Genomic DNA, 23,212 nt, shown 5'->3' on the forward strand with positions numbered 1-23,212 from the left:
GGTGGGTTTAGTGTCTTTGCAACCCTATTTAAGGCAGAGCAGGGAGACAGTGATGGCAATGAACTTGCTGCATTATCTAGTTGACTATGTCTGAAACACGTAACTCAAGGAAAGGAACCACTAAAAAAGGAAGGCCTTATCCATTTAACATTTTTACTAATTCAATATTAATTAGTTTTGATCTTGTTCCTGATTGAGGTCTTCAAATGTACAACAGGAATCTCTGCCACTTAAATACTTGAACTGTCTATGCAGATAATTGACAAACTCACAGACTTTTTTCAGTATCATATTTTCTATGATGAGTTTTTCTAAAACCTTTCCAAGGATTTCTCTCCAAGCAGTATATCCTGGAGTCCCCTGAAGCTCTGTACTTAATGCAGCAGGACTGGGGAGATTTCCCATTTTGGCTACTGCTGGCCAGTGCTTTTTGAGGACACAGCCCATGCAAGCACAGTCTTGGCTGAACAACCTCAGGTTCAGGGGAGGAATTCCTAAGACTGCTGTATTCAACACTTTTAACTTGGGGCTAAACAGGATTATAAGAAAATATCTTTGTCAACACAACTGACTTACTTATATAAACCACATAAAGGTGGTGGTTTCTGAGAAGAAATAGCAAGAGAAGGAAGTCACAATACAGCAGCTCCTCTTCTATAAAGACAGTAAATGTATTCTATAGAGCTGGGGAGGGAAGTGTGTACTCATTTGGGGAAGATTCAGAGGTTGTGGCCTGAATTATCCTTATAAACAGACCTGGCACTGCTGCACAAGTAATTCTCTACAAGTGCTGAATCAGACATTGAAGGTTTTTAAAAAGCTGACTAACAATCAACTGTATAAAGTGAAAACACACTGCTACCCATAAGAAAAGGCAGATCATCAAAAAACCAGAACAGTTAATGTCTTTAATATAAAATCACTTTTCCCCAAAGCAGCAGCACTGTATTACAGGTGTATTACAGTTAAATTAAAGGACCACTTCCATCATTGAGGACATCTTTGTTAAAATCTTCCAAATAATTCATAGTCCATTTCTGTACATTTTAGCTTATCAAAATGCACTGGAAAAAATAATATAATTTTCTCTTCAGCAGTGTCACTACCACCATTTCTCAAAGAAAACACAGTTTCTTGGAACACCAATGTTAGTGAGTAGTTTGGATATAGATTCTATCATTGGAGGGGGACCACAGATGTACCATGAAGTATCATTGGATACGTGTTTCTCTAGATCCTTTGCAGATATTCTTCCCTCTGACAAAGAAAAAAAGTAGGAAATGAGATCAGAAATACTAATCATTAAGTCACTTCAAAAATGATGTCTGGTTAGAGGTATTTCAAGCACTCATTTCTTAAAAATGCCTGGCCTGTTTAAGGATAATAGGTATTGAGATTTGGGGCTTCCAAAAATATTTGTTTTTCAGGGGATTTAGATCAGTTCTTCCACTTGGAATGCAGAAGGTATTAGTCACAGAGGAGGAATATGGCTTACGGACAAGTAAAATCCTACATTCACATGAAGAAAGTAGGTATCTCTAACACAAATACAGCAAAAATGGAAACATGCTGAAGTATCTCTTAAAAGCAGTCAGCTTATCCTTCATCAGTCCCACCTTAAGCAAAGTAAACAGCATTTGCTTAATAGTTTCTGGAATCAAGTCTACAGTGGGAAATATCAGTGTGAAGTTTAGGATTAACAGAGGAGAACAAAAATTGCAAAGAAAAATTTTTATGCGAAGCAAAGTACAGAAAAATTGTTTTACTCACATCTCATTTTGAACCTTTAAATGTAAAAATGCTGGGTTATTATGCACTGCTTCATCCTGTAGGATGTAATCAAACTGGGGCTTCAGATAGCATCTCTGTACAATGCCCTGACATTTACCTGTAATGTGTGGCTGCAGTTCTTTACAGATCTGTGAGTGCTGCTGGGTGACGTGGAAACAACATGTGATCTTTCCAGGAAATGCCTTCATCAAACCAAGAATATTTTTCTGTAATGTTAAACACACTTGCTTACACCACAGGCCATTAAATCAAAGCAGATGTATGCACACAGTCCCAGAATGCCAGTGATTATTACTGAGAACCAAGACTTTGCATTTCAGCACTGAGAACCTGATGGGTGTGATTCCACAGGCCTGACCTGCACACACACACAGTTCCCACACTTGGAATGGGAATACCCTGCCAGCTATGTTAGTGCTTTTCTCCTTTTCTGACATGGATTTCAATCTGCAAGATTTGGACCTAAGATCCAGTTAAGTCATTTCCCAGTTTTTTCCCCTTATGAATTCTCAGTATTTCCTCCTTCCCCTTCCATAGGGGCTTTCCATTTAAAAAAAACCCCTGCAGTATGTATTTACCATTAGTTAGGAACTTTTTGAGTCTTGTGTGATAAGGTCACTAGACCCTTTACTGTCTCATGTTCTCAAGTAAAACCAGCTACCACGTAATGTTAATGTTATTTTTACCAGAGTAGAAAGTATAAACTCATTTTCAGTTCCCTAAGTCACAGCTGTGGTAAGTTACCACCAAACCCCCCAGTGGCTTCAGTTCAAATCATAGCAAAAAAAAGAATGTCTTAGTCAGATGCTGTAATTAGTTCTGAAGTTAAGATTTAGCTACTGTCTAGATTTGGCATTATATAGGATTTTCACTGCTGGAACAGACATTGGAAATCCCTTAAAATATTCTGAAATAATTTCTAGGTAGATTCGCTCATTTTGTAAAGTGTTTGCTTGTTAACTAGTTACTACACTGAGTCTGCCCTGGGTTGCTTAACAAAACAACCCAGAAAGATTCTGTTTTGTAGAAAATCTATTCCTGATTCCCTTCAAAGACATGGGATGAAGAGCAGCACATACTGCCAGTGCTGTACAGTGTTCTACCAGCACCTCTCCTATTGACTTGCTGTCTTTGTACCCCTAATGCTGTTGCTTCTATCATTTGCACTAAGGGTATTTCCAGTGCCTCAGCCTGTGACATGTGAGCACATCCACAGTGAGGATCAGACCCCACAGTGGCATCTCTCTTCGCCCTTGTCAGCACATACACAGCTGCTCCTTCAGGGACCACATCCTCCAAACCATCAGTGATAACCCAGCAGGTCCTCCTGGAGATTGTACACATCCTGTACAGATGTTTGTCACAACAGCATAAAGGCTGCTAGAGACTATTTCCTCAATTCTCTGCACAGAAGTGAAGAATTTTGACAGACATGTTCTGGATCTGAGGGACATGTGAAGAATGAAGGAGGGATATATTTTAAGCACTGTGCATGACACTGTGTTCTCTTCTGTCCCAGAAGCTTTAGTTCAAAAGTTTTGCTGTCATAAAACTGTTTAAGTGAATGTCAGGAATGTCAGCACCAGCACCAGAAAAACCTGTGCATGCTTGGAACAGACTGGGAGATCAGTAGGTGGCCAAAAGGAAGAGCAGAGTATTCTGCTTCTAGCAACAAAATGACTTTTCAAAGAAAGCAAATATCTGTATATCTATAAACATGGTAGAAGTACAGAAACAAAACTAGTGATGGATCCTATACACAGTTTCTGGAATCATGACAGCTCTTAATCTTACAATCAAAAGCTTTCATTACTTCAAAATCCCATAAATAATTTTGAATGCTTCTTTACAGAAGCCGTGCTAATTTGATGGTAAAATATTGTCAATAACCCTTAACAGCTGAGTGTCACATCTGATCTCTAACTGCTGCACAAGCAGTTTTAAAAGCAGCTATAAATCCTTCATTCATACACTAGTACTTATTAGCAACTAATGCATTATCAATAGAGCTGTCATTTTAGAAAGTGTTTCCTTTGGATATAATTACTCTTTTCTAGTCCTTACCTTCAATACAATCTTTACTTAGACTATGTGGTTACAGTATTACAGCACTATGCATGCATACTCTCAGTGTGTATATACATATATATATATATATAATCTTTAGTATACCACAATGCTCTCAGAAGTTCATAGTAAAATGCAGGGATATAGTAAAATTTAGAGGTAATTAACTTATCAAAACCAATGGGAGCAGGTATGTCCAGTAACAGCCTTAATTTGGCACAAGCAGTTAACAAAACACACATGGGATTTGAGGCAGGAAGTGACTTTTCTCTCTGTACAGTGTCTCACACAGAAGGACTCTCTGGAATTTGGTAACATTGATACACTAACAGTGAATAGCTGAGACATGTATTTTTAAAAAACTTTTGATTTACCTTAAATAAGAGCTGGCTCGTGTTTTTGGCACTGTAGTACAGCTTCGCTGTTCCCAATTTGTGTCTATTCCCTTTACCCTCTTGGTATCCATGAAGATCTGCTATATGCAGCAGTATAGAAAACAATGGGTTAATTCCAACACCCCCTGCTATCAGCACTAGGTTTACTGGGGAGTCACCAGGCTGAGGATCAAAGAAGAAATCACCTCCCACTCGCAGAGCCACTTCTGAGTCAAGAGTACACTAGGATGGAAAAGAAGATATTTAATTTCAGAACTAAATGCAAAAGTTGAAACCTTATTCTTTTTGCATCCCAGTCACAAGGTTTGCCAGGCTATGATTTTTATTTTAATTGACTAGTGAAGGGAAAACAGAATGACTTTAAAATATACACACATTTTCCAGGTATCTGAAGTACCCTAGTGCCTCTAGGGATCTAGTTCTACTTTAAAAAGTTTCAGTCTTATGGTAAGGCAGGATGGTGACTCCCCCTTCTTATCCCCATGAGAGTTGAAAGAGGAACAATTCACATAGAGTTTTCCAACAGCAATATGTGGTTGTGAAAACCCAAGCTCAACATGTGAAATTACACTTCTACCCAAAACCAGCTTCATGCCAAAAAAGGCCTTCTTATGAGGTCAGAGGTCAGAATAAGTTGCACACACAGAAAGTTTTTCCATCCCCATTCCTTAAAATTAAAAACCACACAGAAGTGAAGTAAGTATCCACAAGAATATTTCTTGCAGAATCACTTCTGCATTTGCAACTTCAGAGACACAGAAGAAGAAAAAACAGGGGAAAATCCTCACTCTTACTCTCCACTTGTATGCAAGAAATTATTTCCTAAAGAAATATGTCCAAGCATGTTTTTTATATATACAGAAAACAGAAGCTATGACCAAAAAATCACTTGGGTCAGTCTCTCCTTGGTAAACCAGCACTGCATCCTGGTCTGAAGGGTGAAGCTGCAGTACAGAGAAGTTGGGTGAGTTCTTCTACATCACTGCAAGCTGACAGAATAAATAAGAGTACTTAGGCCAATATATAGGTTTTAAGAGATAAAATGAAGAGGGATAGGGAAATGAAGGAAGGTGGGAATAGAGCAGAGAGAACCTACAAGCTGCTGAAAAATTACCTTAGAGAATGAAAACACTTCCTTCAAAGAATTATTTTCATAGCAAGAAACAGTAAATTGAAACAAAAGGAGTTCAATTAATGAAGGCTACACAGATGCCCAAGGTTTAAATGTGTAACAATTCCACCAAGAGCAAGAAGGATGCCCTTGGATGTACTGCAGAGAACACACGGGTTCCTAAGATAGTAAGCATGATCATTAAAAACACCCAACAACTTTCTTGCTTTTCTTAATTACTGCAGAATTATTGTCTCTCAAGTACAGTGTAGGACAATGAGCATTCATTATCTGAAACTGATTTCTCTCTTCCTTGTGATGTACACTGCCAGACTTTCCCACCAAGTTTTACTCTGGTCTAGAGAAGCATGAATCCACAAGTGTACCAGATTCATGTCACTTAAGGAAGACACAGAATATTCCCTTTGTTTCTCCCTAAAAATGCTTATTTCCTCAATCTCACACCTGCCCCCTTAAGTAGCCATAGTTCCTCAAGATTGGACATGGGAATTGGGAAGAATCTCTTAACCAGCAGTCTTCTAGATATTCCCATGCTTTGGCCATGACAATGGGGACAGTTAATTCAGCATACAAGAAAAAATAGTAAAATTCTGGAGTAATACCATGAGAAAATGTCATCCTGTAGTCTAGTTTATAAACACAGCTCAGGCAGAGAAGTGTAGCAAATCAATACATTACATGGATATTTTTAAAGAAAATGCTACATCTTTTTTAAGTTATATAAAGTACATGGTGCTAAAATTTACTATTTTACACACAGTAATATTAAGAAATAAATACCTGCAAAAAACACAGATGGAGTGAGGAAATGAGTGCTAACTATTCCCATAATATTTTTAACCTGAGATATCAACTTCCTTTAGGAGCAACTTTTAAACAATTGAGCATCAGTTTTGTCACCATATATACAGCATTTTCAAATTCTAGGCTGCTATTTTTCCCATTTGTTTCCTAAAGAAAAGCATGCACTTTTGTTTAGCTGAAAGAGTCCATGTATACCCTGGAGGTTTCTCCACAGCATCAAGTTTGATGTTTACCCCTTAACTACAGATTTATCCTATAAATTCCACCAGAAAACTCAGCAACAAAAACTGATCTATAACATCAAAAATTCTTAAGTAGTTTCCAGAGACTTTGACAAGAACACAAGTTGATAGGACAGATCATTGATGAAACATGGCTTGTGTTATGTCTTTATTACAAAAATATTGTGTATTTTAAAGAATATTGTAGATATTCTGAAATGTTTTATCATTTCAGAAAAACCATTCTAAGAATCTTCCTTGGCTTCCCTTTAATCATCTACATCTATCTGTGATTTATCAATGATTCCCAGTTTATATTTCCAGAAATAGGGATTATGGAAGGTTATCAAAGGTAACTTTGTAATGTGTAAAACTGCCTGTTTTCAAGGATGTAAGTTAGAACAGAGGTTTCTCAAAGTTTTTAAATTCATAAATTCCAAAGGAGTGAGAACCCTTATATACACTGACTGTAACATCACTTTAAGTCCACTGTAAGCACAAGTTGTGTCAAAAGATCACAATAACCATATTTTCATATAAACATCCAGTTTCAATCCCTTAGTGAACAAAAGTATTTATGTTGTATCCAAAGTGCTTGAGGAAGTCAGTGTCAGTTTTGCAGTTAATAGCACAAAATGGTCTAAAAACACACACCACCCATTTGCCTCAATTAAAAAGAAAAAAAAAAGGCAAGCCAAATCTCACAGTTAATTCCATTTACCTCAGTGTGAATCCAGTGAGCAGGAGGATGAACAGTGTGCTTTACTGCCAGCTCTAGTATTCCTTCTCGTTCTAACAGGCCAGGGCTTGAACATATTGAGAATCCCCCAACTACAGATACTCCAGGAATAAAGAAATCGACCCTAGAAATAGATCAAACACAAAATTTTTAAAAAGAAGCCAACAACCCCAAACATGGACAACAATAGCCAAAAAATGTGGCTGCCTTTGTTTCAATTATCTTTCCTTTACAAGATCCTAATTTCTGTAATGTTTTCTGAAAAGGGAGTTAAGCTTGAGTAACATCATTTCCTTAGAATTATTTTCTTTTAGAACTATGTCATCATGTTTGCTAAACTAGAAGATTTTCAAACCATTCTGCTTTTAGTATTAGATGTCACATCTCACAACAGACTAGAATTCTAAGTGTTTTAAATAAATTATTTGCATATTAGAACAAAAATATGATTATGGTCTGCTAGAGTAGCTTAATTCCCACATTTTTCGGTCCCTTTGATGGGCTCTTCAATTTTCAAACATAAGAAGACTGGCATTCTAATTTTAGGGAAATGAATTCATATTAAGCACTTTTTTTTTTTTTCCCTGGGTAGATTAAATATCTGAAATAAAATCAACAGTATGTAAAAGATTTTCCATATAAGAAGTCTACAACTGGCAGCAGAACTGCAGCTTCCTCTGGTGGCAGATAAAGCTTCTTAGGTTATAGGAAATTGAACTGGAATAAATTCCTACTATTTTTGTTTCTTTCAGCTTAAAAGTAAACTATGCATGAGTTTGTACAGATAAGAAAGTAACATGTAGCTAAGCTTCTGCAATACCATTAGAGAGTATGGAAGGCAAGCCATTACTATATATGAACTATAATTATGTCTCATGAAAGTAAGGCTTTGATAAGCCTTGATGAGGCTTCCAAATAATTATCAGAAAAAAATTACAAGTTGGTTTGTGATCTATCACCTGAACTCTTCTATGTTCCTTAAACCTTTAAATGCTTCTGCTTTCTACAGCACATAACAAAATCCCTGTATTTTAAAACAAACCAAATGTTTATAATTAGTTGTGCTGCTGCCCTTAGGAACCAATCACACTGATAATGCCATGTACTAGAGAACCATTATTCAATTCAAGCCTGGGTTAGGCTGGTTCAGTATTAGTTAAGTGAGGCTGCAACAAGAAATACAGACTGGCTTCTACTGCACAGGTACCTTCTTTAAACAGCAAGGCTGTGTTCTTCACAGAGAACACAAATGCTTGAGGAAAGAAAGAAGCAGTTTGAGTAGTTCACCACTTTTTGAAGAAAAAAAAAATCTTGTCTGCTTACTCCACACAAAATTCACCCTTTGAAGAAAAAGTTCTCTCTCTCGAAGAATATATACAGAGTGGTAACTTTTAACTTTACGCTTGTAGTATCTTGATGGTGCATAAAGATACCTGACTGCAAAAGAACAGTCTACAGCCAAAAAAATGGAGAAGGCTTATTTCAGTGTCCTCAGCTTGTGCAGCCCCACTGCCTGTGGGGCCCAGCTTTACTGACAGGCTGTGGGATCTGAGAAAGGCTCTTGAATTGCAGCGTTTATCCTGCCAAAGAACACCTCACAATGCTACTGAAGCTCTTTACCTCCCTCTGGTGGAAAATAATCTTACTACTTAAGATGAACTTCAGTTAATGAAAAATATGAGAATTTATGCTGTAAAGTCACAATTTACATTCAAGTGAAAATGTTCTCCTTGGCATGTAAAGGGAAACCTTATCTGTGCCTGGTGGGGAGACACACAAACATTACTGCAAAACCTACATCAAACATGGTTTTTACCTTTCCCAAATACTAATGCAGATGTATTTTTTCTTTCCCAAGTGCATGACTATGAGAGATTTCAAGGCACTGTTTACTGTTTTATAGTGGACTAGCTCTGATGGCTTGTCTCAGCCACATTAGGAAGGGTGAGGGGGCTCCTGAAGAAATGCTACCTGTGACAACCTAAGAGAAAAGAGCAGCAGAAGGGAAAAAATGGAAGAAAACCCACAAGGAGAGGCATGAAAATATGTAAACTAGAGATCTCAGGGTGGATTTTCACTTCCCTCCTTTTAAAACCCACCTAAATCATAACCTTAAGAAATTATTAATAATTACCCATTGCTGGAGTAAGAGATCAGAAACACTAAAACCATAAAGCTACTTCTTCAAAGAATTTGTAACATGCATATACCTCAATGCATGTTTTAGTAAATCAAAAGGTGTGACAGCAACAAGTCTTATTATTTGAAGTCAGATAAAGACCAGCATCTTGCTAAGTGCTTGCAAAACAAATTCACTTTTGCTTCTGAAAAGCTCAATATTGAAAACACTTCCAGGAAATGTAAACATTTTTGTGACAATCTTTGGCCGTAACATCTTACTATAGCAAATCCTAACAAGTTAGCCTTTTCTGCTCAGGAAAATGTATTGTTTAGTACTGCTCATCAAAAAAAAAAGCAACCCCAGTTTATAAATACAAGTACAGAGAATTTGGTGTGTACCTTAGCATTAGAACACTTTCAAGGAAGAAGAAAATGAAGAAGAGTAATTATAATTAAAGCTTTCAGTTTTCAGCATGATAATTTCCAAAACATTTTTGGAGGGTAAATGTACTTTGCAAGTACTGGCAAGCAAGAATTTAATATGAGTCACTGCACATGTGCAAAAACTGCAGCAAATTACTTCACAAACAAATTATTGCTAATCAGCATCTTGTGTTCTGGTTCTAAATTTAAAAGCCAGCATATTAACACTCCATGAGTAACATATGCTGTTAATGCCCTAGCAGCTATACTTTGATTTCAGCAAAACCACTTTCAGATGGCCAAAGCCAATAAAAAGTTTAAGAACATTTAAATGTCCATTGCCAAAAGCAACTACTCCTAGTTTTAAATTAATTTCTAAGAGAAAAAAAAAAAAGTTACTGAGTGAGAGTATTTTTAACAAGGAAGGATGACAAACATGAAAATCCACTACTTCCTTGGGAAAAAAAATTGTAAAATTGTTTAAACAAACAGCTAATTGTTTCAAAGGCTTAATCATTCAATGTTTTTATTTTCAAATTTGCCTATTTACATTAATATATTAATCTGACCTAACAGGCTTAATTTTCAGAATGGAAACTTCAAGGGAAAGAAATAAACCAAAACTAAGTAACTTGCAAATCAACAGTCTCAGAATAAAGTGCAGTGAACTTCAAGGTACTCCTGGAAAAACAATGTAATATAATAAACCACAGGAAAATAACAAAACAGTATAACTGAACATTTAAAGAATATCCACTTCTGCCCTTTTAATAGTAATATTACCATTTTTATAATGACTATTTAAAAATTATGCCAAATATCAGCTGTTTGACAGAGCATCCAATAAGAAAACATTGTATTATATAAATTATCAACTTTTTCCACAGCCCAAGGATCAGAGACCTTTCAGCACTTTGTTACAGTGGACTTTTAGTAATTTCCCTTCCAAATATACCAGAAGACCTTACCATTGTCCTGCTTTGAAAGTAAAATCCTTATTTGCAATTGCCAAACGAAGCCTTTTGACTGTCTCTGATTCATTGGTGATTCCACACACTTTTGCTTGTGTAATTACCTAACAAAAGAAAAAGAAGCCATTATGGTATGTAGATAATTTGCAGCAAAAGCACTCAAGAAGCCATGCATGAGACATCCATCACTTCCCATGGTACCCACAGCATTTCATAACCTATAGCACCAACATTTTTCACTGAAACAAAAAATGGATTATATCCCTGGCATTGTTCAAGGCTAGGTTGGATGGGGCCCTAAGCAACTTGGCTTAGTAAAAGGTGTCCCTGCTCATGGTAGAGGGGTGGAACTGCATGATCTTTAAGGTCCCTTCAAGCCTAAACTATTCTATGATTCCATGATTCACTTAAATAGTCATTGAGTGGAGAACAGTGTTTGTACTTGAAGTCTACCATGTCTGTCACTTTCTCTAAGATTATATACAAACTTATTTTATTTCAGTTGAAGAGAACATAGCTATAAAGAGAGGTGATTGCTAGTTATCACTTATCAGATTATTCAGACATCTATACATGACACACACTCCTGCATCCTCCAGCAACAAAGTAAAAAGATCTCTGCTAGAAAGACGAAGGAAACTTGTGAAAAAATCAGTTGCAGATGAAGTCCAAGGGAGAATTCTGGATCTAGACTGATTTAAGTAACTAAAAGCATTACTGAAATGCATCTAATGTTAATGCATGAATGAAAGAAAAGCAACCAGCCTTGTGTTTACTCCCTGCATCCCCATAAGACCACAGGGAAACCAAGACACAAGATCTGCTGGCTGGGTAACAGAGGAGATTTTGTTTGGCAGCCACATGGGAGGATACATCAGAGCCATAGCTGATATGACTTTCAAGGAGTGAAAAAGAAAAGTAAAAAAAAAAAAAAAATTGGGGATAAGCACCCCATTTGAATTCTTTGATGCCCATCACTGCAACATGGATTTTCATCCCCTCCCTAGCCTTCCTTTGCAGGTTTTTTTTTTATATAATTATTAACCTTTTTCCTCTACAAAGAAAGCAATGCCCTAAGTTTTTTCTACATAGAGCAATACACATATTTTACTGTTAAAAATGCTGATGTTACTTACCACACAAGGAAATACTCAAAATACCACCACAACTCTACTATTTCTCATTTGTCTAAGATCAAACAGATTTAAAAAAAAAAACTAAGCAACAATGCTGTAATTTAAAACATATGTCAGGAAATTAATTTATTCATAAGGCAACATCTGAACACAGCCCCTGTCACATTAAACAGCAGGACACTTGCTAATTTAAAATGAAGTAGCATGGATGCCTGTTCCACTTTAGCAGACAGTATTAAATGAGGAATGAAGTCAGTCAAAGTTAACAAGAGAAATGTCAGATACATCACTTCAATGGCTGATTTGATGGAGAACTGTAGGAAAGGGACATTAAATTTGGATCTTTTTCATTCCCTTCTTTACTCTTCAGTACACTCCTTAATTTGTTATTTGGCTGAGAGAGCTGCAAGAGTACTGGAAATTTAATTCTTAATTGGTATAAAGTTCTCAGAAATTAAATTTGAGTCAGGGTGATCAAAGACATTCAGCCAGTATTTTGGACCATCACAAGGGTATCCAACTGGCCAGGGCAAGGCTGCAGTGAGAGAGAGGAGGGCACAGGATTCTGGACTTTGCAGCTGTATTTCAAGGAAGTGTTAGTCACTTTTCCTTGCCCTAGTCCTTCACATTATCACTCTTCAACAGGCAATGTTCTATAGCATTCACACTAATGCAACACAGATTTATGAGTCTTTCATCTTTTACAGGACTGAAATGGCCAAATAAGGCAATATTGGCTGAAGGAAGCCAACTGCTGATTATATGGAATTTAAAACAGAGGATTTAAAATAAACTGATTCTAAAGTGGTCAGAAATAAAGCAACAAAGAATAAATCAAGCATTAAAAAAAAAACCCCAGCATAATCCTCTGATATGCAGAGAATGTGCAGTAGCAAGAACTGAGCCCTGCTCTTTCACCTATCTCATACAGCTTCCTTCTCGTGCCTTACAGCTTCCTGTGCAAACCCTGAGCTTCCAACACCACACAAGGGTCCATTTTCCATGTATTTTTCAGGTATTGACATTGATCAAAGAAAGGAGGCAAGCCAAGCAATAAATATTAAAAAACCCCCATGGCTGCAACACCCAAATGTGCCATCATTTTTTTGTGTCAGAAGCAAATGAGAACTTGCATTGGTCTGTGCCTGTCTCTACATCCATGTTCTGGGATAAACAGGATCTACCAGAGCAGCTGGATGTCCACAAGCAATGCTGATCTGTACTCAGGGAAGAGCTGGCATTAGGTGTCAATAGCTGAGGCACAGCTCCATGGTTCTCACAGCTCTGGTGACAGACAGATCATCCATCTACAGCCCATGTCACACAGTGCTTAATCTTCTATATATCCCCTGCACCCACCTTCTTTTGAGAAGAATGTGACTTATTCTCTACTACAGTTAGGGAAAAACTTAGCACAGAAGGACTTCATGTACACCCACTGTACATCCACTGTGTGGATCTGTGCATCTACTTCAGCTTATTACAGATGGGAAATACCTGTATTAAATACAAGGGTATGCTCCCCTCTGAATGAAAAAGAATGCTTGCTGCTCAAAACAGATCCAGAATAAGCAGAATAAGAACAATGCTCTATCTTCCTTATATTTGTGAGCTAAAATAGATACAATTGAAGATCTTTTTTACAGCTGTCTATCATCTCTCCCTTCAAAATGTCTACACTTTTTGTCTTACTGCCTGTGTTATAAAAGGACATTTTCCACATTTTTAATCTCAAATCTAAACTAGAATTGTAGAAATCCATAAAAATCTGGGAAATCTGTGTGGAGATGATGGGTATCCACATGCTTTCATTATTTATTATAATCCATACTTGGCTAGAAATCTATTGTTTCTTGTCCAAAATAAACAGCATCATATCACTGAAATTTTTTAAAACTCATTACATTTCACCCACTGAGCACTAAATATGCTAATTTTATACCAGTAACAAAGATAAGAAATGAGGAGAAAAAGAAGTAAACCAGACTCCAGCAGAAGGCAAAATGGAGCCTAAGAATCGAATATTATAATCCAATATAATTATCTTGGAAGCAAAGAAGAAAAAAATTACTTGCATCCTAAAGAACAGAACACTAACCTCCTGTCGAAAATTATTTGCTGTCCTCTCTAGATGATCCATTTTCCTTTTTGATTTTATTGTGCTGCAAGAAAAAGCAAACAAAGATAATTGTAATTTTGACAGCTGTGCTACTGTCCCTTACTGATATGAATTTCTATTAACATAACAATTTACCAGTGTAATCCAGACTACAGATGACATAAATCTAAATAAGAATTAAATATAAATATATAATTGGGAGGTAAATTAAGCATTTATAGGTCTGTAGTAATTTTTCAGTTTGATTTTGACAGTTTTACCATGGCAATCTCTTAAATAAAACAAGGAAGTGGATAACCTACCCATTCCCTGTGCAGTAACAAAAAGTGGAGTGTCTCAACACCCCTAATGGAGAATGAGAGGGAAAAATCCTGCTCTGAGCACCTCTCAGTAACTGAGGAACAGTGCAACCCACAGAAACAGTAGCATGAGCCATCATGACCAGGCAGTCTTCAGAATCACTGCTTCCTGAAAAAAAGTCATAAATATTTGTTAAATGAAGCATATAGTGTTTGACATGGCTTTTCAGCTTTTATTTCCCTTAAATCAGAAAAGTCAAATCTCAGCTGGAGCTAAAACTAGCAACAGACAAAGTATGAGAGGGAATTTTGAAAGCATGAAAGTTTCATAAACAAGTGAAAATGTGCTCCATCAAGTGAATGGATGTTATGCCCACTCCTAAAGGTGAGGATAACTGAGCTTCTTGTTGATAGATTCCTTGGGGCAGACAAGAGTGAAAAGACACTGAATGACCAGTGTTTATATATATATACACACACACCCACACAAATACGTATAATGCAGGTTTGTTTTAGAACAATTTGGTTGCAATGTAAAGGAGATACAGAACCCTTTTGGTTATCATCTGTAGAAATGAAACAATATAGAAGTATAAAAGAATCACTTAAGAAAATATATAAGGAAAAGAAATGAAGAGAAAGAAAGGATAAGAGAAGATAGTGGGGAGGAAAGACAATCACTCATGGATCCAGTGACAAGAACTGATTGTTGCAATTTCACTTAGAGTGATGGAGATCTGAACCATCAGGGGTGGGGAAATCCCATGAAACATAGATCTCACTGGGTTCAATATGTTCAGGTTCAGGTGGGAATGCCCAGGCACCTCCCTGGGGGGAGTTTTACACTGTCTTTTCCAACACTGGTGATCATGTGCAGTGTCTGCTGGAAGGCCTCAAAAATAAAAGTCTGGGGGCACTTTGGGGTCTTTGATGGGTTGTAATGCCCTCTAAGCCATGAGAGCTGCCTTGTGCCAGTGTACCTGAGCCAGTTCTGCCCCAAAGGAAGGGATGAACACCTTCAGGCCCAGGTGTGAACACCAGTGTCCTGATACCTTCCCTGGGAGGGGAGATTTACAGCTGGCCCAGCTGTGTAAGGGAGTACACTGGAAAGATAAAAAGCCTTCTCCCACCTCAGCTGCACCTGCTTTTTACTGGCTTTTCCCTCATCTGGCTCAAACCCAGCTTGTTGCTAAACAAAGGTCAGTTTGCTGTGGCCATCCTCTGGTGGTGGTGCTCACCCTCCCTGCCCCTGAGCTGCTTTTATGCAGATCAGAGGATTCCCACCACACACCCAAACCTCTCCTCCTGCCCTTCAGTCCAGGAGTGCAGCCTGGCCTCGGCAAAGCCCCTGCAGCTTTTCCTAATGGACAACTGCTTGAGCCATTAACCATCAATGTTTCAGTCTTCCACAAGGGGAAGACCTTGCCAGAGATGATATGGAAAAGGCTGAAGTATTCAATGTTCCTTTTGCCTCAGTCTTTACAGGCAAAGCCTGCACCCAGACCTCTGCTTGTACCAGTGCTGGTTGGGAAGGAGAGATAAGCAGAAGCAGGGCCAGCATCTGCTGGGAGATGCTGGATGTACTCAAATGCACAGAGCCAGATGGGTTACACTCAAGGTTGCTAAGAGACACAGCTGACATGCCTGTCAGGCAACTGTCTATTACCTATGAAAAACACTTACCACATAGTCTCCAACTGACTGGGAAAAGACTTGTGCTTGTTTTTCAGAGAGGCAAAAAGCAGTGCTTACATCCAGTCAGCACCATCTCAGTATCTGGAAAAATGCTCAGAGCTTGTCCCCTTAGCTGGGCTAAAGCCAAGACAGCAGTCAGGAAGATGTAACTCAGATTTACCAATGGGGCCATTCTATGATCAGCAAACTTGTGGATGTTAGAATATGTTAGAATAGTAGAGCTCCCCTTCAAAGTGCAACTGAGAAACTGCAGGGCTGGAAAGCAGAAACCTCATGACAAATGTCTACACCTGGGACTGGCTTAATCCAGTGTGAACAACTGTCTTGCTCCAAGCAAGAATCCTGACTGGGTGATGCTCAGAAGTGCCTTCCAGCCAACATATCTGTGATTTTAAATTATGCATGAAAGATCAAATACGTACTATGCATTCCCTTTCTAGTGGTAAAGAAAAGGGTTTGGATGGAGAATTTTGTAAATTTTAATTAAGCCTGTGTGTTCACAGGTTTCTTTAAAAGCGCATTAATCCCTCACACTTCCACATACCCTACATAATACATCTCTAAAGAGTAAAGAAAGTGAAGGACACTCATATACACTGCAGTGGAAACATGGTGTGAAGCTTCAAAACCACACACTCAAGTATGGCAGAGAAAGATAAACTGATGCAAAACATTCAAGGTTAGTCAGAACTACCCTTCAAGTGTAAGAACAGGTTCATACAGAGCCAAGAGATATTCCTTGTAAATCTACCTTTATTTTTCCTAAAATGGATTAGCATAACTCTCTATCATATATCATCACCCATCAAATTATACTTTTTCCATGATGCAGTCCATTGCTTCTTCAAACCATTAACACTTTACATTCATTTAAATATCTTTCCATGCATTCTTTTAACACACATAATTTATTTTCAAAATGTTTTTCATTTTGAATCCCTTGAAATGGCACTGATTTAGCTTGTTGATAACTAATCAACTCTACACTCTCTAGGATTTCACTAACAGCTGCACTAGCTGGTCACTTAGTAATCTGTCCTGTTTGTAGTCTTGTATGAATGAAGGCAGAGCTTCCCTAAATTAGGCTGCTGAGAAATGGAATACATTTACAGTCACTACTCAAAATGCCCATTTTCAAGCATAAGAAATGCTTCCTTCAGCTTTTAACTGTCCATAATTTTTAATAATTTTTCAGCACCTAACTTCACAGCAGTTTGCAACTTTAAAAAATGGAATTATTTAAAAGTGTTCTACTTCCAGTGAGCAAATTTTTTTTCCCACTAAGAGTACTTAAAGTGTAATTAAGTGTTTAAACAAAACACTTGAGTACTTTCTACATCAAATGTATAGATGTTATTGATAACAAAAGTATTAACAATTTCAAAATATTTTAGGACAACAAAATACACATCTAATGAAGTCCCATTCCTCTACCTTGGCATATTATCTATAAACTCAGTTTCTCAAATTCATGAGGTTACTTTATGATCTGGAATATTTCAGATAACACATCACAGTTATATACATCTATATCTCCAAATTGAAGTTCAATATCAATACATAATATTGGAAACAAAAGAAATGCCAGCCTAATTTTATAGTCACATCTGAAAGACCTTATTGATACAATACTTGAAGGCTGAGTCTCTATCCTAAATTAGAAACAATTCTTGTTAAAAAAAAAAAGTTCAAAAAACTTGCTCCATATCATCACTTTCCAAACATGAAAAACACAATTAAAATAATTTGCAATTTTTACTCTGCAACCAATAAATTCCAAAATATCATTTAATGAGTCCTGGTTCTCCTCTACCACATACAAGTGTGACTCATGCCTTTACAAAACACGAACAGCTTTCCCCCCATCTGTCACCTCTGTGATTTTTTCACTCATCCAGCTCTTTGGCAATTCCGTGCCCTCCATGAAGCACTGTGCTTCAGCTTCCCAGGCTCCTGTCAGGTGGGATGTTCTCCCTTTATTACCCAAGCCAGTACAGGAACAGCCATGCCAAATACCCTCTTTTTGCACTGAGGTTGGAAGGGACCACCATGGTCCCATATGGTCCAACCTCCCTGCTCAAGCAGGGCCATTTGAGAGCACATGGCACAAGATTGCATCCAGATGGTTCTGGAATATCTCCAGTGAGAGAGATGCCAGTACCTCTGGGCAATCTGTTCCAGTGCCTGATCGCTCACACAGTAAGGAAGTTCCTCCTCTCATTCAGGTGGAGCTTTCTGCACATCAGTTTCTGTCCATTGCCTCTTGTCCTGGTGGTTGGCACTCTTAAGAAGAGCCTGGCTCCATCCTCTTGACACCCACCCTTTACATATTTACGGTATTTTTATAAACCTCCTTAGCTCCACAGAACGAAACAAGCACTACTTTTCATGACTTCTACCTCTACTCACTTAAAACCAGCGAGCCATTCATTCTCCATCCCCTCCACTGGCCCTGGGTTAATATCTCTTGAGATATATATCTGCATCTCTTCTTTCCCCCAATCCCACATCACTAATCCCACTGTCTGAAGGGAGAATTACTTTTACTTGCCCCTCATCACACTTAAGTGCAAATTACTAGGTAGGATAATGCAAGGGAGTGCAGGGCAGGGCAGCAAGAGCACTTAAAAGAAGCAACACAGGAAGTGTTTTCAAAAGTATTTTCAAAAGCTATCTCTCGTTAAAACACTCCTTTAGATAAACAGCCCTTCCTGCAAAAGTAATCACAAAAAAGGAAGTTTTCCCCTTTTTCCCAGGACTGAGGGGAGCACGGTGAGCGCTGGATGGAGGTGTGGGGACGGCAGCCCGTGCCCGGCCGGGGCGGGGCGGCACCGCAGCGCCAAGGGGCAAGGGAAGCACTCGGCCAAGGGGCAGGACAGGGACACGAGAAAGGAACAAGGACAAGGTCGCGGCCGTGCCCGGCCGCTCCACCGCAGCCCCCGGGCAGGAGTCCAGGGCTGGAACCGGCAGCGCCATCGGCCGCAGAGGGCGGCCCGGCCACCGCTTCCGACCGGCGTGCGGGGCTCCGGCCGTGAGGAACGGGCGAGGCAGGAGACTCGAGCTGGCGGATCCCCATCCCGCCGCCCCTCACCCTCCTGTGCCCCCGGTCCCTCCTCCGCACCGAGCCCCCCGGATCCCGGGATCCCGGCCCGCTCCCCCCCGCCTACCCGCCGCCGCATCGCGTCACGGCAGCCCGCCCCGTGCCCCCTCAGGCGCCGCCTCTTCCCGTGCGCCCCGAGCCGGCTCCCGCCGCTTCCTGCCGGTATGGCCGTGTTCCACGACGAGGTGGAGATCGAGGACTTCGAGTACGACGAGGAGACCGGGACCTACAGCTACCCGTGCCCCTGCGGGGACCGATTCCTCATCACGCGGGTGAGGGGCGGCCGGGCGGGGCTGGGGGCAGAACGGGGCGGCGCGGCCCGTGGGCCGGGCGGGCGGCGGGGCCCTGACCGCTCTCCCGGCGCTTTTGCAGGAGGACCTGGAGAACGGGGAGGACGTGGCCACCTGCCCCAGCTGCTCCCTGATCCTGCGCGTCATTTACGATCAGGTGGGTGCGGAGGGAGGCAGTCGGATGCGGTTCCAGCCGGGTCCCCCTGAGGCGCGGTTCGCCGCCTCATGCGGGTAGCGTAGGGCAGCGTTTAAAAAAATCCCTGGTTTGGAACTACATCTGCTGCATGATGTCTCGTTTTCTGGTCTCCTCTTGCCGTGTTTGGCCCTTAAAAGACGCCTCTACCTGGGTGGGCGTGGGGTAGTAGACAGGCGGGACGAAATCAGTGATGTGAATGGAGAGCTCCTGTGGCTGACTCCAGCAGCCCTGGCAGCTTTTCTTACCTCGGAGGCACATTACGGCTTTCGTGTTTTGGGACACAGATTCATACCATTTATAACTACTCTGTTTCCTAACCTGCGTGTATCTCGTGGTGTTTGTGAGGTAGAGGAGATCCAAAAACAATGTAAATCGCCTAAATCCCTGCTTGCTGTCTTTAGGAGCAGTTCATGCGGGATGAAGTCGTGGCAGAACCCTTGCCAAACAAGGAATTGGTCAAGTGCTGATGAATGCATCGTGGACTGTGCTGCTTTGGGATGAGAAAGTATGGGGATGGTGACTGTGGAAAGAGTTGTGGTTCTCCTTCTGGAAGTGCTTACTGCTGTGGGATACAAGTGCAATAACTGTCTGTCTTCTTAACATGAATGAGAGTTTGCTGGGACATCAAACATGAGTGTGTTTTGTTCCAAAGGGTTATACTTAAAAAAAATTTAGAAGTTGCTCTGTGTATTCCAGAAGACTTGAGGATTATGATCCTGGTTTACAGTAAGTCAATACACAGAAGAAGAGTGTGGAGTTGGGAAACTATAACATTTAGTGTAGCAGGGGCTTAGCCTATGGAAAAAAACAGGCTTTATACGTGAGTGTGAAATGGCACAGAGCTGAAATGTTGGGATGCGAGATTTAGGAGTCCATAGGACACAATGCCATACAGAGTTGACACAATGCAGCTTTTCCCAGGATGTGGGCTCATGTACTTTCAGCCCATACTGAATATGGAGGGAAAATGAGAACCAGAGTCAGCATTTACCCAGTGTTGGTAAATTGTCTTTACACCTGTGAGCACGGGGAAGGTGCAGTTGTCCATGTATGTGCAATGAGGGCAACACTTGAGCTGGAGCAGATTTGTTTCTTTTATTGCTTCTAAAGTTGCTTTGAAAGAACTTTGGTAGTTGTTACCAAATGACTACGACATAATAATGACACACTTTTGAGGGTGTTGTGTGAAATGGAGTCAATCTTTTTTTTATCCCTACACAGCTACTAATGTGCAGACAGACTGGAACTGGAAGTGGGTTGTATTTTACCCCTATATTCTCAACAACTTTGTGATTTGACTGTTGCAGTAGACATAAAATGGGCTGCAGTTCTTTGTGCCATTTGTAATAAGTTCCTCAGCCTTTCTTTAGTAGATTCTGTCACTTCCTGGATAGGAGATGGACACATTTCACTTAACTAATAAAGACATTATTTAGGGTAGAAAAGAGTTGTGAGAACATACTCCACATTGATTCCAAGACTGCTTCTAGAATTACAAGCCACTGCACTCGAATATTTACTTAAAACTGTGGTCATTCCTGTGTTTTAATAGGAGTTGGCATCTGTGAAGGTAAATTTGGGGAAAAGTACCTGTGCAGAGTTTATATATCTATTTTGCTCCAGGCACTAAAGATAAGCAAGTTTTAATGCATTATTGCATTTAGTTATCTTTGTTCTTACAGCGTTCTTTTGAGTTCTTTTGAGTTCTATTGAATGTTGAACATTCTAGTTATTTTAAGAAAAGGAGAGAAAAAAACCCTACATCTAGTTGGAAGTTTTGAATGCAATAAACACAACCCATATTTTCCATACCTAAACCAGGAGGTGGCACTCGTGTTCCTTTGACATATGTGCTTAAAAAAATGTTGTGGTACTTTGGTTAGCTATGCCTTATCAAATATTTATTTTGACTATTTAAATAAAGATGTTTAAGATTCCATCAGTAGTTATAATGGCCCATTACTTACTCTGTTTCTATACCAGACATAATGATTTCCAGGTGTCTTGAATTGCTGCTGCTGGGGTAATGATAGTGGAGGTTCTTCATAGTGGTTATAAAAATTGTTTCAATCTATCAGTAGATGCTGTAAAGCAAACTTACAGGAACCCTACCTAAACCCCTGTTCAAACTTCTACTGCATAAATACCTTCATGATTTTCCCAGAAGTGCTCTACATAAAAGGAATTGTAGCAATTTTCAAATGCAAGACCAGGGAATGTATGCTTTGATGTAATGCATCAAAGTAAGTTGCCATGTGTATCATCTCTAAAAGTGCATAGATTTTGCAGAAATCATTGACCAGATTTTGTTATGTAGTGAAGGTCAGGCCCTTTCTGACTTAGGAAACTTGTGGAGAGAATTATTTGTACTCTGTGTGGTTGGATTCCTGCATGGCTGTAAAAAGCATTAATCAATTGGATTTTACTTGGCAGGTGCCAAGAAAACATGACATGTAAAAAACTTTTAATTGATTCTTAGTAGTGTCTCCCACTCATCTGAACTACAGGTAATGGCTTTTTAAAAAGTAATTTTAGTAGAATTAGCCAGTTCATTACATCAGATGGGACTCTCAGGGCTTGAAGTTTCTTACCAAGTGTGAATAGGGTCCAAGTTGTGGAATGCAATTTACATGCATTAAAATTACTTGATCACATGGTGTATATATCAAGGTTTTAACAAGTGTGTTTGCATACCTCTGTGTTTTTTGTTGTGTAGCTATGCAAATCATGTTTGCTTTTCTGGAGGTTTTTTTACAGCATAACAACAGAAAGATGTTGTGGCTAACTGAGAAAAGGATGTGGCCCCATTTGCCCATTAAATTACTTTCGACTCTCGTCTCGTTGCAGCGTCTCAAAGGAGACAGTAGTTGATGTCCCCTCCAAAAAGGAGGCAAAACAAGAATGCATGTCATGTTTCTCTCTTTCTCTTGCCCTTTGAGAATCTGAGAGAGACATCTAAAAACTGTTGAGCTGTTCTGTTGTTTTCCCTTCTGCTCTGCAGAGAGGAGTTCTGCAGCAAGAGTTCATCCTTCATAAAAGCTCAGCGATGCTGAAGCCAAAGGGTTGACTACTTTTGTCTTTTGTTAACTTGTAAGAAGCTTTTGACTGCAGTGATTGCAGTCATCTTTTAAAAATACTCTTTCATGCTGTGTAATTCCAGAACACTAGTCAGGGCAGTCTGAGTAACCCATCAGAAATGTCCCATGTCAGGAATTCAGTCACAAGGTTTCCTCACAGTGCCACAGGCTCTGGCCCCTCACGCATTACTTGTGTATTATGCTCTTACAAACCAGCAGCTCACTTTTTTTTCTCAAAAGGCAATTGTGTAGGACACAAAGAAGTCTTGTTTGCTGCTTGTATCTGACAAGCAAATTGATTGATTATGTGTTTGATTAGGTCCGTGGGTCTGCACAGAGGAATCCAGTGTGGTAGAAACAGCATCACATGAACGTTAATGGAATAATTCGTATTTGTAGAGACTAGAGAGGGTGAAACAATTTATGGGCAGTTTCAGATACTCAAGCTGTGAAATTTTTCATACTATTGAACACCTTGAACTCCTGTGTAACACTGAAAATAAGTAATACACTATTGCTACAATTTATGGGAAGAAATGGAGGATAATAATTTGCTCTTCATTAAACTAAAGAGGCTTAGCCTTGATCTGTCAGATTCTTGTTTGCATTTCAAATAAACTTGCTGAGAAGGTCATT

The 23,212-nt window shown here is 39.4% G+C and overlaps 2 protein-coding genes across 4 annotated transcripts; one reads left to right on the forward strand and one right to left on the reverse strand.

The window, feature by feature from the left end:
* Window positions 1–894: 894 nt before the first annotated feature.
* Window positions 895–19,208, reverse strand: OXNAD1 (oxidoreductase NAD binding domain containing 1). Of its 3 annotated transcripts, none has more exons than XM_079300168.1 (9): window positions 19,081–19,208; window positions 14,222–14,387; window positions 13,899–13,962; window positions 10,662–10,768; window positions 7,132–7,273; window positions 4,439–4,475; window positions 4,233–4,330; window positions 1,889–1,997; window positions 895–1,257 (listed from the first exon to the last, which is right to left on the reverse strand). In XM_079300168.1, exons 2-9 carry the CDS (start codon window positions 14,356–14,358, stop codon window positions 1,103–1,105), a joined length of 849 nt encoding a protein of 282 aa, XP_079156294.1. In that variant the 5' UTR covers window positions 14,359–14,387; window positions 19,081–19,208; the 3' UTR covers window positions 895–1,102. The 3 variants fall into 3 exon arrangements, with proteins under 3 accessions (XP_079156294.1, XP_079156293.1, XP_079156292.1); XM_079300167.1 differs by having other exon boundaries at window positions 4,233–4,333; XM_079300166.1 differs by having other exon boundaries at window positions 4,233–4,475.
* Window positions 19,151–21,438, forward strand: DPH3 (diphthamide biosynthesis 3). The gene is made up of 3 exons (XM_079300171.1): window positions 19,151–19,285; window positions 19,386–19,460; window positions 19,901–21,438. The coding sequence occupies exons 1-3, from the start codon at window positions 19,178–19,180 to the stop codon at window positions 19,964–19,966; spliced, it is 249 nt and encodes an 82-aa protein (XP_079156297.1). The 5' UTR covers window positions 19,151–19,177; the 3' UTR covers window positions 19,967–21,438.
* Window positions 21,439–23,212: the final 1,774 nt, after the last annotated feature.

The sequence above is a fragment of the Erithacus rubecula genome (genome assembly GCF_903797595.1).
Source record: "Erithacus rubecula genome assembly, chromosome: 3".
Taxonomy (NCBI): domain Eukaryota; kingdom Metazoa; phylum Chordata; class Aves; order Passeriformes; family Muscicapidae; genus Erithacus; species Erithacus rubecula.